This window comes from Priapulus caudatus, unplaced genomic scaffold (genome assembly GCF_000485595.1).
Source record: "Priapulus caudatus unplaced genomic scaffold, Priapulus_caudatus-5.0.1 Scaffold649, whole genome shotgun sequence".
NCBI classification, from domain to species: Eukaryota; Metazoa; Priapulida; class Priapulimorpha; order Priapulimorphida; family Priapulidae; genus Priapulus; species Priapulus caudatus.
Window position 1 is genome coordinate 104,218 of NW_014577710.1, and position 12,999 is coordinate 117,216.

The 12,999-nt window shown below is 42.4% G+C and overlaps 1 protein-coding gene across 1 annotated transcript in view; it reads left to right on the forward strand.

Moving 5' to 3' along the window:
* The window catches only part of LOC106812442 (puromycin-sensitive aminopeptidase-like), a gene marked incomplete in the record, with an annotated part of 36,018 nt that overhangs the window by 17,840 nt on the left and 5,179 nt on the right, over window positions 1–12,999 (forward strand). Inside the window, 9 exon segments of the mRNA XM_014816327.1 lie at window positions 4,891–5,160; window positions 5,442–5,597; window positions 5,856–5,934; window positions 6,199–6,341; window positions 6,603–6,737; window positions 7,115–7,247; window positions 8,572–8,658; window positions 8,854–8,996; window positions 12,262–12,426. Coding sequence (XP_014671813.1) covers window positions 4,891–5,160; window positions 5,442–5,597; window positions 5,856–5,934; window positions 6,199–6,341; window positions 6,603–6,737; window positions 7,115–7,247; window positions 8,572–8,658; window positions 8,854–8,996; window positions 12,262–12,426 — 1,311 coding nt within the window.

Sequence of the window (12,999 nt, forward strand, 5' to 3'; positions counted from 1 at the left end):
AGTGAACCCAGTGTAGTGACCTACCAGAGCAAACACGTCATTCTGGCAGCGCCAAGTCGATCACGAGCGGCAGCGTCTTGTCTTTAATCGCCGCAGGAGTGCTGTCGAGCATGTCAGCACTATACTGTGTGCGATAGACACCATATGTTTCCGGCGTTCACCTGAAAACGACACTCACATGTAATTGATTGCTCGTCCACGTCGACCATGGGTCACCATGGTGTCTGTCAGAAAAGTGGATAACGAGTCAGTGTTAGACAAACTACTAAACGTGCCAGCAGTTAGACACAGGTTTACATTCCACAACCGACTTACAGCTGGCATGTCTTTTAACGTACTTTTGAATACAGGGACTAAAACCGGTACATGAATATTTTGTGGCGAGCTGTATGACCGTATGCCTTTCAAAACCATACACAACTTACCTTGACCCACTCGCCTGCTGACACATTATCCAGGATGACCTCAACAGATTTGACCTCTGGCAGCAGCAGAACCTTCTTTACAGGTGTAGAGGACTGCTGGCTGTACAGAGACTCACAGGTACATACCAGCTGCTGTCTGTCTCTGCAAGCCAGCAAACACAGAGTCAGAGAAGATTTCAACACCAACGTCAGGACAATCATTAAGCGACACCATAGTCGAAACGACACCAACTTCCCTCCCAAAGGTTTGCCAATGGTCATCACAAATTCTACCACATTCGTCCTTTCTCAAAGGTCAGTCTTGACTCTGTGAGTAACGTTCATTTTGCTTGTGATCGAAACAGTGGAATAAAATTGTGGGAAAATAAGAGTCCATCGTACATTTCAATTTGTGAGGAAACTCACCGTCCACACCTGCCATCAGCATTGAATTTCTCCTGCTTCAGCATTATGATTCTCTTACTGCCTTCTTGTCTCTGTGATACCTAGAAAGGCAAAAAGCTCGGACAATAGTAAAATACACATAATCCTGCAGACTCGACTGGAAAGTAGACCTGATCAATACATGCATTCTGCCACCATTCAACTAAGATGTATGTAGCAGTGTGTGATTTTGCTCTATCGTGACAACTTTACAATCACGTTTTAGAACTTACTACTCTGGTGTTCACAGTTCACTTTGTATTCACTGCTGGGATTTTGTGTGCATCGTAAACTTTAGTGCTCATTGCGTTACTTTGTACCTGCACTACAGGGAATCCATCTGCTTGGTCCATGTGGTCATCATGCGACCGACAGGCTGGCCACTCGATTCCTCGAGCGCTGCCCACAGGTCCTCTGTAAATGCATTGCTGTACTTAAATCTGTTGAGGTAGATGTTTCAAGCCCTTCTTGAAAAACTGTCAAACAACACATGAACACTTCATCATACAACGTCTTTCTCACGTTTGTTTATGCAGTATACATTCATTCAACATTACGATTTCAAGAAAAGCAGCTTGAAGCTAGACATGATATAATACAAAAAGCAAATAGTAAAACCTGCACATGGAAAGTTTCTCTCCACTGACAACAACCGCACATCAAGCCTCCGGCGACAACTACCCAACGTTGCTATGGCAACCGCAGCTCCTCGCCACCGACATTGCCACGCCTCGTTGTCACGGCGACAGGCTTACCTCGTCACCGAGGAATTCGTGCAGCATGCGGATGACAGAGGCGCCCTTGCTGTACGAGATCGTGTCAAATATCTCGTCAACCTCGTCCGGATGACCAACAGGAACCTCAATCGGGTGGCTGTTGTGCAGCGCATCAAGCTCCAGCGCCCGCATGTAGTCACTCGAGACAAACTGCGTCCAGATGTCAAACTCTGGGTGCAGTAGTCGACGCATAAGTACTCGATCCATGAAGCAAAACCCTCGTTCAGCCAGAGGTGACTCACCACTCCTGGATCATCACAGGTGAGTTTATCATTCCTGCATATCATCACAGATGAGTTTATCATTCCTGCAATCATCACAGGCTGAGTTTATCATTCCTGCATATCATCACAGATGAGTTTATCATTCCTGCAATCATCACAGGTGAGTTTATCATTCCTGCAATCATCACAGGTGAGTTTTATCATTCCTGCAATCATCACAGGTGAGTTTATCATTCCTGCATATCATCACAAATGAGTTTATCATTCCTGCAATCATCACAGGTGAGTTTATCATTCGGGCAATCATCACAGGTGAGATTACCATTCCTGCAATCATCACAGGTAAGTTTATCATTCGGGCAATCATCACAGGTGAGATTACCATTCCTGCAATCATCACAGGTGAGTTTATCATTCGGGCAATCATCACAGGTGAGATTACCATTTCCTGCAATCATCACAGGTAAGATTACTAGTTATGAAACAATGTGATATTTACTAGTTATGTGATCTCTAACCAGTTTTACGAGAATCATAGGCAAGTTTTATGAAAATCATAACTGAGTCCATCGCTATCATAATGAGGGCTGAGTTTATTGTACTACAATAACCTCAGGTAATTTTTCACTATTTTTACAATAGCTACCAGTATATATGCACAATACTGGAACAAATGTTAAATAGTTTTACTCTTCTGACTTATTATCACTGTCATACTACATGACTATACATCAGGTTCCCCACCCCCATGCCAGATTAAACATGCTTCTATCAGTTGCCTACCATGGTGACCAGGTTGCCAAACCACTGGGTGACGAGTTCATGTCCAACTACCAGCGCCACCATTGCTTGGTAGCCGAACTAGAGTTCTTCTGGTCGATCAGCAAGGCTGTCTCACGATATGTCACTAAGCCCAGTTTTCCATCGCCACACTAAAGATGCAATTATTCACTGTAATGGCATCACACAAAATTTATTATTGCATGTACACAATGAGACGAAAGGTTCTGTTAATACTGGAGACTTGGCCCCTACTCAAACATTAACTCAATCCAAATTCAACAAATATAATATTTAAATGAAAGTGTCAATGACACTGTAGCTCACCTTGGGTGTGATAGAAGAGGAAGGGGGGATATATAAAGCAAGAGTATATTGGGGGAGAACTCCCATTATATAGCATATCTCCCATTATATACTCTGATAATGATATATGCATAAGTTTTGATGCAAAAATAAATGTTTCAGATCTGAAAGTCTGAAATCTTGATGAGAGATGGCGCTACGCCTAAATGATCGCCATTTTGGTTTTCGAATATCGCGCCAAATAAAAACAATAAAATATTCCAGTCAAATTACTTTACGAAAGCAATCTAAAACACAATATTACACGTATATAGGTATGACTAGCTGCGGGGTTACCCGCTGCGCTGGGTAAAATCGTGCTACTATCATACTACTATTAATTGGACACAATAGGAACATTGGGTTAAAAATCGACAATATAACATTTGACACAATATCAATATTTTACAAATCAGTCTAATAAGATAATAACATGGGGAAAAACTGTTACGTATGGCATTTATATGACAGCCAGAACCCAACTTAGCAACCCCTGGAACATAATAGTAATAGGTGCTGGTAAATGAGAAAACGTTATTATAAACAGCTAATGTACGAATGCGGTTGCAGTTTTTCATTTGAAAACCCTCTTGATAAACAATTGGTTTGCCGTTTATTGTCTGTGGAAATATGTAGAGATTGCTGGCGTCTCGAACTGTTGAGCCTCACCACGTACAGCTAATCCCATTGTCAGATCGTAAGGATGAATAAGGAAAATTGGTATATAGTATAGATTCGAGACAGGGCCAGCGAGCTGGGCGTCTGCTGTCCATTGGATATGTTCAGTGATGCTTGGCGCGCAACCATGCCACATTGAATAAAGAGAATTTTTTCTACTGATCATCTAAAAAGGCATCGCTTTCGAATGGGTAACAATGGATTTGAAATCGTAGCATGAATAAAAAAGTGATATATAGTATACAACAGGCCAGCGAGTGGGGAAATTTGATAATTATTAAAAAACATGTTTACTCACTTTGTGTACGCGTCTTTATGCGTTGAGTTTTGAGAATTCGTAATTCTCAAACTATAGGATACTCATGCTAAACTATCAGTGAATCTCTATAAATATTTAGAAATCAAGTCGTTAATCAGATAATACTAGCATGCTAAAAACGGTTACGTAGTTTATTCAGTGACAGCACACCCAACGTAGAAACCCCTGGAACATATAAGTATATATGGTGTAAATTAAACAAAAGTTATTCTAACAGCGATGTACGAATGGGTTGGCATCTTTCTCATTCAAAGCCTCTTGATAAAACAATGCCAGTCGTAAGCGCTCTTGAACAGGTTCCTTTGGTTTGTGTGCTCTGTTTTAAGTATCGGTTTCGGTTTCAACAATACCCAGCAGCTGATAGAATGATTTGATGCGAGTTTTTGTCTTTGAGGGGTTTTTCACGGATTTTTTCGGGTGAGTTTTGACGGTTTGGCGCAGGTTTTTTTCAGCGGAGGAAACACTTCCCGGGTAACTAAGAAGATGGCCCTGTGGAAATTGCAATCCCAGATCCCTTTGGGCGGTTTTGGCCCGCCTATAGGAAGATACATACATACATACATAACGAACTCAAATATATATTATGATTGTAGAGTTTGTTTAACCAGTTAGACGAAATAAACGTAATAGACGTTGTCATCTCTCCCATAGGAATAACAAGCTGTTTTTGGGACTAGCCTTACACATTCATACTGTGATGATTGCCCGAATGATAAACTCTTCTATGATGATTGCAGGAATGATAAACTCATCTGTGATGATATGCAGGAATGATAAACTCACCTGTGATGATTGCAGGAATGATAAACTCATCTGTGATGATATGCAGGAATGATAAACTCACCTGTGATGATTGCAGGAATGATAAACTCATCTGTGATGATATGCAGGAATGATAAACTCACCTGTGATGATTGCAGGAGTGGTGGACTCACCTCTGGCTGAACGAGGGTTTTGCTTCATGGATCGAGTACTTATGCGTCGACTACTGCCACCCAGAGTTTGACATCTGGACGCAGTTTGTCTCGAGTGACTACATGCGGGCGCTGGAGCTTGATGCGCTGCACAACAGCCACCCGATTGAGGTTCCTGTTGGTCATCCGGACGAGGTTGACGAGATATTTGACACGATCTCGTACAGCAAGGGCGCCTCTGTCATCCGCATGCTGCACGAATTCCTCGGTGACGAGGTAAGCCTGTCGCCGTGACAACGAGGCGTGGCAATGTCGGTGGCGAGGAGCTGCGGTTGCCATAGCAACGTTGGGTAGTTGTCGCCCGCGAGGCTTGATGTGCGGTTGTTGTCAGTGGAGAGAAGCTTTCCATGTGCAGGTTTTACTATTTGCTTTTTGTATTATATCATGTCTAGCTTCAAGCTGCTTTTCTTGAAATCGTAATGTTGAATGAATGTATACTGCATAAACAAACGTGAGAAAGACGTTGTATGATGAAGTGTTCATGTGTTGTTTGACAGTTTTTCAAGAAGGGCTTGAACATCTACCTCAACAGATTTAAGTACAGCAATGCATTTACAGAGGACCTGTGGGCAGCGCTCGAGGAATCGAGTGGCCAGCCTGTCGGTCGCATGATGACCACATGGACCAAGCAGATGGGATTCCCTGTAGTGCAGGTACAAAGTAACGCAATGAGCACTAAAGTTTACGATGCACACAAAATCCCAGCAGTGAATACAAAGTGAACTGTGAACACCAGAGTAGTAAGTTCTAAAACGTGATTGTAAAGTTGTCACGATAGAGCAAAATCACACACTGCTACATACATCTTGGTTGAATGGTGGCAGAATGCATGTATTGATCAGGTCTACTTTCCAGTCGAGTCTGCAGGATTATGTGTATTTTACTATTGTCTGAGCTTTTTGCCTTTCTAGGTATCACAGAGACAGGAAGGCAGTAAGAGAATCATAATGCTGAAGCAGGAGAAATTCAATGCTGATGGCAGTGTGGACGGTGAGTTTCCTCACAATTGAAATGTACGATGGACTCTTATTTTCCCACAATTTTATTCCCACTGTTTCGATCACAAGCAAAATGAACGTTACCATCAACGAGTCAAGACTGACCTTTGAGAAAGGACGAATGTGGTAGAATTTGTGATGACCATTGGCAAACCTTTGGGAGGGAAGTTGGTGTCGTTTCGACTATGGTGTCGCTTAATGATTGTCCTGACATTGGTGTTGAAATCTTCTCTGACTCTGTGTTTGCTGCTTGCAGAGACAGACAGCAGCTGGTATGTACCTGTGAGTCTCTGTACAGCCAGCAGTCCCTCTACACCTGTAAAGAAGGTTCTGCTGCTGCCAGAGGTCAAGTCTGTTGAGGTCATCCTGGATAATGTGTCAGCAGGCGAGTGGGTCAAGGTAAGTTGTGTATGGTCTTGAAAGGCATACGGTCATACAGCTCGCCACAAAATGATTCATGTACGGTGTTAGTCCCTGTATTCAAAAGTACGTTAAAAGACATGCCAGCTGTAAGTCGGTTTGTGGAATGTAAAACTGTGTCTAACTGCTGCACGTTTAGTAGTTTGTCTAACACTGACTCGTTATCCACTTTCTGACAGACACCATGGTGACCATGGTCGACCTGGACGAGCAATCACTTACATGTGAGTGTCGTTTCAGGTGAACCCGGGAACATATGGTGTCTATCGCACACAGTATAGTGCTGACATGCTCGACACACTCCTGCCGGCGATTAAAGACAAGACGCTGCCGCCTCGTGATCGACTTGGCCTGCAGAATGACGTGTTTGCTCTGGTAGGTCACTACACATGGGTTTCACTCGAAAACGGTCTAGAGGTAGTGTTAACATGGTTAATGTTAATATTACCTGTGTGCACAGGTTAATAACTAGGTAATTTATACATATATACGGACATAGAGACACAGAAACGGACACTCACATACACACACATGCTCATGTTAAAGTATGAATGTGAGAAGTGAAAAACATGATTATCAATGAAAACATAGATAAATAAGTAAAGTGGAATTACAGAAATATGGTCTTTTTATTATAAATGTATTTTAAATATAACATGTAACATCCTGTTACTACACACTACTACTACTTTACTTGTTCATTTGTCTGTCTGCATGTGTCACTGTGCATCTTGATGTGACTTGTGGTGCAGGCACGTGCTGGCAAGATTTCCTCGGTGGAGTTCCTAAACGTTGTGAAGAGTTTTGAGCAGGAGGATAACTACACGGTGTGGAACGACCTGGCGAACAATCTCGACCAACTGGGCAAGTTGCTGCAGTACACAGGTGAGACTTGCCGCTGTTTGTGTTACGTTTGTTTGTGCTGTGTTCAGGAAGCTGCTGCAATATGTAGGTGAGGCCTTATTTATCTGTCTTGTTTTGTGTTCTGTGTTAGCTCCATCAAGGCAGTCCAATCAGTAAAATATGATACTGCATGTCCATTGTCAGGGGCAAATCTAGTTGCTTAATATGGGCACTCATGGCAAGTACAGTGAGCATCAAAAACATTTTGGGACCGTTGGTGAGCGCAGCGAGCCGAAACATTTTTAGGTATAGGGCTCGTATATGTATAATAAATAACATTAAAATTTTATTAAGATAATAGATTATAGATCTTATATGAGCATCTACTACATAAATGGGGGAATCTGTCTGTCACTCTGTCCGTCTATCTTCTCGAGACCTGTAAGAGGTGACCCCCAACACCATATATATTCTGAATCAGCATGACGCGACAACCATTTAAAACACCAAAAAAGTTGCAAATTAAGCCAACAAAATATGCAAAAAAAACAAAAACAAAATGAGGGTATATGTACCTTAACTATCTATGGTGTCATGTCACACCGGGTGCTATAGTTATTTATTAAATCTTACCGTTTCTTTAATTCTTCGTCAAATGTTCTCAAATTCTCATGTTCTCATATGATTCCTATGTTTATTATGTAAAAATTTTTATGTCTTTCTTCCATGACCCGAGAGGAGCATACAAGAAATATAATTAATTCAATTCAATGCATAAAATCTCATTGGGCGGTGGCGCCCCCTGCGAATGAGTGGTTACATTTTCGAACGAGTTTGGACAGATTCCCCCATTTATGTAGTAGATTTATGTATATAATAAGGGGAAAAAAGAGAAAAAGAGAGGAGGAGGGAGGGGAAGGGAGAAAAAGGGAAAAGGCGTCGCCAGGTAGCCCAGCTAGTTTTATTATAAAACAGTTCCTACATAACGATAGAAACATGGAGATTTAATTTTCACAATTTTCATAGCTCTGCTAATTTGGGCGTTTTATGAATTTTGTAATTTGGGCATTTTGCTAGAGGTCGTAATTTGGGCGCCGGTATTCGGTATGAAAAATGGCTTGGATTAGGCCCTGATTGTTATGCTTCATCCTAGTTGCTGTTTCTACAAAGCACACTTGACATTATTGATTGAGTAAAACGCTTGTTTTGATTTTATGAATTTAAGCATGATTAATTTGAAACGTTAAAGTTGTTTAAATAAATAGTATAGGTAAACATTGTAATGTACTAAAGTACGATTTACGATGTTGTGACGAATTCTGTTTCTGCATGTTACTGCAGGGATTTTTGCATGTTATGCTTTCAGACATTGACGATGCGTTTCGATCATTTGTCTGCAAGCTCTATCAACCAATCGGCGAAAAGATGGGATGGGACCCAAAAGAAAACGAGAGTGAGTTGATGACAGTCAAGATATCTCTGTGAGAAACAAAAATAAAAATACATGCCAGTCATGTACCTTCTGCATTGATTTTTAATACATTCCATTTCATTCGTGTGTAACTATGGAAGAAAAGTTTGTTATGCATATGATCACTGACAAGCGCTGATGCTGTAACCGCATGTAATTATGACGATATGTTTTTAGGTCACTTGGACTCGCTGCTACGTTCGCTCGTTGTGCAGTGTCTGGCAAAGAGTGGAGATTCTAAGACGATCACTGAAGCTAAGAAGCGCTTCCACAGTCACTGCGATGGAAGCTGCTGCCTTGGCGCTGACATTCGCAGCCCGGTACATTTACCATGGCGATCAGGTCGCCAATGTTTAAAGCCATTATTTTGCAATAATTTCTCAAAATGCACAATCTGAAAATATAGCGAAATATAGTCTCACCTCATAGCGGATATATTACTGATTACACCAGCTGGAAAAACACTACGAATTTATGCTGTTATGGCCTAGAAAATTGGAATTGAACACGCTGTAACACCACATTGCATATTTGATTATAGCGACAATCAATTTGCAAATGGCGCCTTCAAAACAAGTGCACCCATACTGCACCGAATTGAAGCAAAAGGCCACCTGATTCTGTGTAGTTTACTCTGTTTCTATTTTTAAATTGGCCGATATCGCGAGATAGTCCGAGATTCGCAAGAAATGGCAGTGGAAATCAAAACGAGTAATCAAAACTCGAATCATTCACGTTTTGAATATAGGCAAGTACGAAGGTTCTAAGACATGTTTTCGTTACTCTAGACAGTTGCTGTTACTCGAGCAATAACGGTAACTATCGTATAAGCGGGGGAAAGACGAGACTGGTTGGAAATTATTTTTGAAATACTGGCTTTAACGTGTAGACATCTAGTGGCTATACTGCATTCATATTTACAGCATAAATGTTAACAATTGCCTAGTACCAGACTGGCTGCTGTAGTTATGTGGCGTTACAGATACATTGTGTTTCCTGGTTGACGTTGACGGTTTCAAGAGTTAAGATGTTAATGTAGTTAGTTGTTGTAGAGTTATGCTATATATAGTGTACATAACGGTTCCTATTCCAGACATAGTACGGAAGTAATTTAAGCTAAAAACTAAAGTAACATCAGTGTGGTGGCTAGAGGCGAAACAGTGCTGGGGTCGTCTAATTACTGTTTGCTTGTTTGTAGGAGTACCGCATTTGCAACCATTGTTTTTCATGTTTATAGTGTTACCACAGAGCGTTGCGTTTGCATGCAATGCTGAATGCATGTGTCGGGTGTACCTCCACGGTGCTGCAGGTCCCAAGCATTGCTATTCACTCATTTGTAGGTGTAAATGTGCCCGTTCTGATTTTACCGTCTTGTACCGCCACCAAGCGGGAAGAAAAACTACCCAGAAGTGCTTTCACCCTGTACACCTGGCAGTGTATTTTAGGCGCTTACAACTGCCAGCCATTTCGATATTATCCGTTTCAAACTTTCAACCAAAGAGGTATGTAGTGCCCCAATATGACAGATTTATATAACTGATTTTCCTTCCCTAAAGGCCCGTCACACCATAGCGTATGCTGAAACCTATGAGTTACGTGTAAAAAATATTTTTATACGCACCAAACGCAACCCAAATCAACAATTTTGTCAATTTCTAGCCTATACAAGCTATGGGTTGCGTGTGAGTTGCGTATGGGTTGCGTATGGGTTGCGTGTGGGTTGCGTGTGGGTTGCGTATGGGTTGCGTGTGGGTTGCGAACTGAACTTATGATCCCCCAATATCTGCGATCACCTGCGTACGAGTTGCGTGCGAGTTGCGTGTGAGTTGCGTGCAGAACTTACGAGATTGCGTTTGAGTTGCGTTCAAAACTTACAAGTTGCGTTGGACCTGCGTGCTAGTTGCGTGTGAGTTGCGTTCAAAACTTACAAGTTGCGTTGGACCTGCGTGCTAGTTGCGTGCTAATTGCGAATATCGGTCATGTGGTAAAAACCTGTTAATAATAAAAACCTGTAATAACGGTAAAACTGCATGTCGGAGTACTTGGTACCCGAGGCCAGGTGCCGCAAAGTGACTGCCAGCTTCAGGCCAGGGTCCAGGGGCAACCTGTACTTGGTGTTTTGCTTGGTGATGCGAGGACCAACTCTCCATAGCAGCTCATCGTACGTCTCGGGGGGCATCATCATGAAGTTCTTCAATGCACCTTGGTCCTCGTTCCGGAGCTCCACCTGAAGCTGGTCGTAGAGACTGTAGTACGCAACTAACACGCAACTAATAGGTTGGGGATACGCTGGGAATATGCATAATAGGTTGGGGTAATGCTACACATGCAACATGATCGCAACACGATCGCAACATGATCGCAACAGGTACGCAACACATTCGCAACATGTACGCTACCAAAACCTGGCCAGATACCTCAAATTTGGACCTGCGATCACCTGCGTTCATAACTTATGAGTTGCGTACCTGTTGCGATCGTGTTGCGATCGTGTTCCGTGCGTTGCGTACCTGTTGCGTATAAATTGATCGCAGGCATTCGCAGAGAATTATTGAACAGTTCAAAATTTCTGAACTTACTCTGCGTGTGTCTGCGATCACCTGCGTGCTTGTTGCGTACTTCAAACCTATAAAACCTATTAGTTGCGTGTGAGTTGCGTTCGGAACTTATGCCCACTATTTTTTATTCACAACCATACGCAACTGGTGATCGCTATGGTGTGACGGCACCTACAGTTTTGAGGCCTTTGTTGTGGCCGATCTCGTGTTAGATTTTCGCGGCTTTTTTGAGCTCTTTGTTTGCGTTTTGGCTGTGCCGTTCTGGGGGATTGTTGTCTATCTCTCAGCCCTGCCGTACTTCTAAAGTGGCCTTGTGCCGTCTATAATCATTAATCTACTGTTTTACGCACTGGTTTGCCACACATCCTGCGTATTTTTGGGCTAAAATCCAACCTTTGTAAATTATGTCAATTTCAAACCAGTTTTAAGTGGATAATACTTTGAATAGTTCTGAGTTTAGTGTTCTTCACTTTTATGATAATGTGCATATTCGCAACTTATCTTTTATTACGTTTGCCGACGTTTGGCAGCTCTAGTGTATGATTTGTTAATTTGTCATCTAATTGTACTAGAATGTTATACAGTACATGTAGTAACCAGCTTATAATGCAATGGTTATGATGCCTGCTTTATTATATTGGCCTTACCTGTTACGGGTTATTATTCTATATCATATTCGGCTGCTTTTCATAATTGTGCAATATATCCTATATGTAACGTAGCTTATGATAAAAGTTTAACAGTTCTCTGATCTACGGTACAATTTGTATATTTTCAGATTTTACGCATATTCAGGAAATATTCGCATATTCGATAGAACATCCGCATATACGACTACATATTCGTTCAGTTGATATGAATAAATACGATGCTGTCAATCTCCGATCTTGTCAAGTGATTTGAGAGGTTGGCAGCCACAGTAGGTGTACCGCACGGTGCTGCAGGTCCCAAGCATTGCTGTTCACTTGTTTGTAGGTGTACCGCACGGTGCTGCAGGTCCCAAGCATTGCTGTTCACTTGTTTGTAGGTGTACCACACGGTGCTGCGTGACGCCGATGAGGAGGTGTTTGACCGCGTGCTGAAGCTGCACAAGGAGGCAGACCTGCAGGAGGAGAAGGTGCGAATCCTCCGCTCGCTCGGCTCCGTCAAGCATGACAAGCTCATCCAGCGATGCCTGCAATTCGCCATGTCGGTGAGTGAGATGAACACACGAGAACGATATAACCATGGTCAGCATAATGTACTCATGCAAGGTATACATACAATGTTCCTGCAGACTTAAAAGGAATTTAGGCGGAAGATGAGAATGCTGGGCATGATTGTTTTTTCTTCTGTTTTTAGCTCATCTGACATAATCAGATGCAGCTTGTAGAATCGCATGATCGTGCGTGCGTGCGTGCGTGCGTGCGTGCGTGCGTGCATCAACAGTTGGGCACAAATCTTAACCACTCGACGTACGGTATCGATATTCGGGATGTGGGGGGGGGGATCGTGAAAAGGATTCGGGATGATCAATTTGGGGGTCAAAGGTCAAAGGTCAAGAGGTGTAAAAGAAGGTGGAACATTCCCTCCTTAACTTAAGGTATAGGAAGGAAATGCAGAATTGCGGCACAAATCTAAACGGCTCGACCTAGGCTTGTGATAGTCGGTGTATAGCATCATGGTAGGAAAAGCCATCACTGTGCCAACCGAAATTGGAGGTCACAGGTCAAAGGTCAATGCGGCAGAGGGCAGATTCTGAGGACATTCTTCGACGGAGCGATTG